This window comes from Psammomys obesus, unplaced genomic scaffold (genome assembly GCF_907164565.1).
Source record: "Psammomys obesus unplaced genomic scaffold, mPsaObe1.curated_primary_1811, whole genome shotgun sequence".
NCBI classification, from domain to species: domain Eukaryota; kingdom Metazoa; phylum Chordata; class Mammalia; order Rodentia; family Muridae; genus Psammomys; species Psammomys obesus.
In genome coordinates, this window is record NW_026596832.1 from 1 (window position 1) to 1,228 (window position 1,228).

Sequence of the window (1,228 nt, forward strand, 5' to 3'; positions counted from 1 at the left end):
AGCCACTGTGTAGGACTTCATGTCGTGTGTCGTTTGGTATCTGCATTTTATATAATTTGCTGACGGAGTTGTGAGGTTACAGTAAGTTATAGATACTTGAGATGAACTATCATGACAAATTGTTCGTTCGTTCTTGCAGTTAGTATCTCTATTGAAACACTCATTAACCACATTAGCAAAACGTGTATGAAGGAAAGTATTTATGTCCTTGCATCTTCTTGTGTATCTGTTAACCCCCAGCATTGCGCCATCACATTGGATGGTAGCACTAGTCCTTATGTGCTGGATTGTGAACCACCGGGAAGGGGTTAAACCAGGTGGAACCTGGAATGAGGCAACCATCAGGAGAAGTCCCAGCAGCAACAGGAGACATAGTCGGGACTCAAGCAGCTTCAGACCCATGTTTTCCTGTGAGAACAGAGCAGAAGTGTCAACTCTTCCTCTTGGCCCGGTTTTTCCTCTCTCTCCCTGACAGCCCTCTGCTGTCACTGTGGGCTCACAGTTCCATTTCTCCTGGACACTGTCCCATCACTAGCCCTCCTGCCCTATTGCTAGCCCTCCTGCCCCAGTCCTAGACAGTCAGTCTCTTACCCAGTCTAGGTTGTGGCTCCTGTGAGGTCGCAATGCTGGTTGTCCTGGAAATCAGGGATGATGGGTGAGCTCCACTTGGTCCCATAGATATAGAGCAGCCCCTGTGTGTGGAGCCGGCAGAGCCAAGTGGCTTGGAGTCTTCAACATGCAGAACCCACTGATTGGCATATTGCCCATTGGGCAAACGGCCTTCTGTTCCTTCGCTTGGCCAATCAACAGTGCTGCTGGCCCCATTGTAAGGAAGTCTAGTTCCACGTCATCTTGTGCAGGGTAGTTGAGGTCTGAATGTGAACTCTGCCTAGAAATCTCTGTATTCTGTCGACTGGCTGCAGATTTTGTGCCTGTGTTTCTGTGATGGGCAGAGCAGGGTTCCTAGCAGCCTGGCTAGGTACTTAGAGGAGACAGAGCCTTGGAAACCAGATTTACAAGAGATATTTACATTTCTGTCTCTCATCTTAAAAATCATATAAAGTTGTGGTCTGGAGAGATGGCTCAGTGGTTAGGAGCACTTGCTGCTCTTATACAGGACCCAAGTTAGGTTCCAGCACCTATGCTGGGTGGCTTACAAAAGTCTGTAACTCCATTTTCAGGGGACCTGATGTTTTCTAATAGCGTCTGTGGCATGGACATACATGTG

The 1,228-nt window shown here is 48.0% G+C and overlaps 1 protein-coding gene across 1 annotated transcript; it reads right to left on the bottom strand.

Moving 5' to 3' along the window:
• Positions 1-6: 6 nt before the first annotated feature.
• Positions 7-658, bottom strand: LOC129670245 (eosinophil cationic protein-like; the record flags this gene model as incomplete). Its single annotated transcript, XM_055598724.1, has 2 exons — positions 592-658; positions 7-408 (listed from the first exon to the last, which is right to left on the bottom strand). A coding segment is annotated over exon 2 (396 nt), but the record flags the coding sequence as incomplete, so codon positions are not given.
• Positions 659-1,228: the final 570 nt, after the last annotated feature.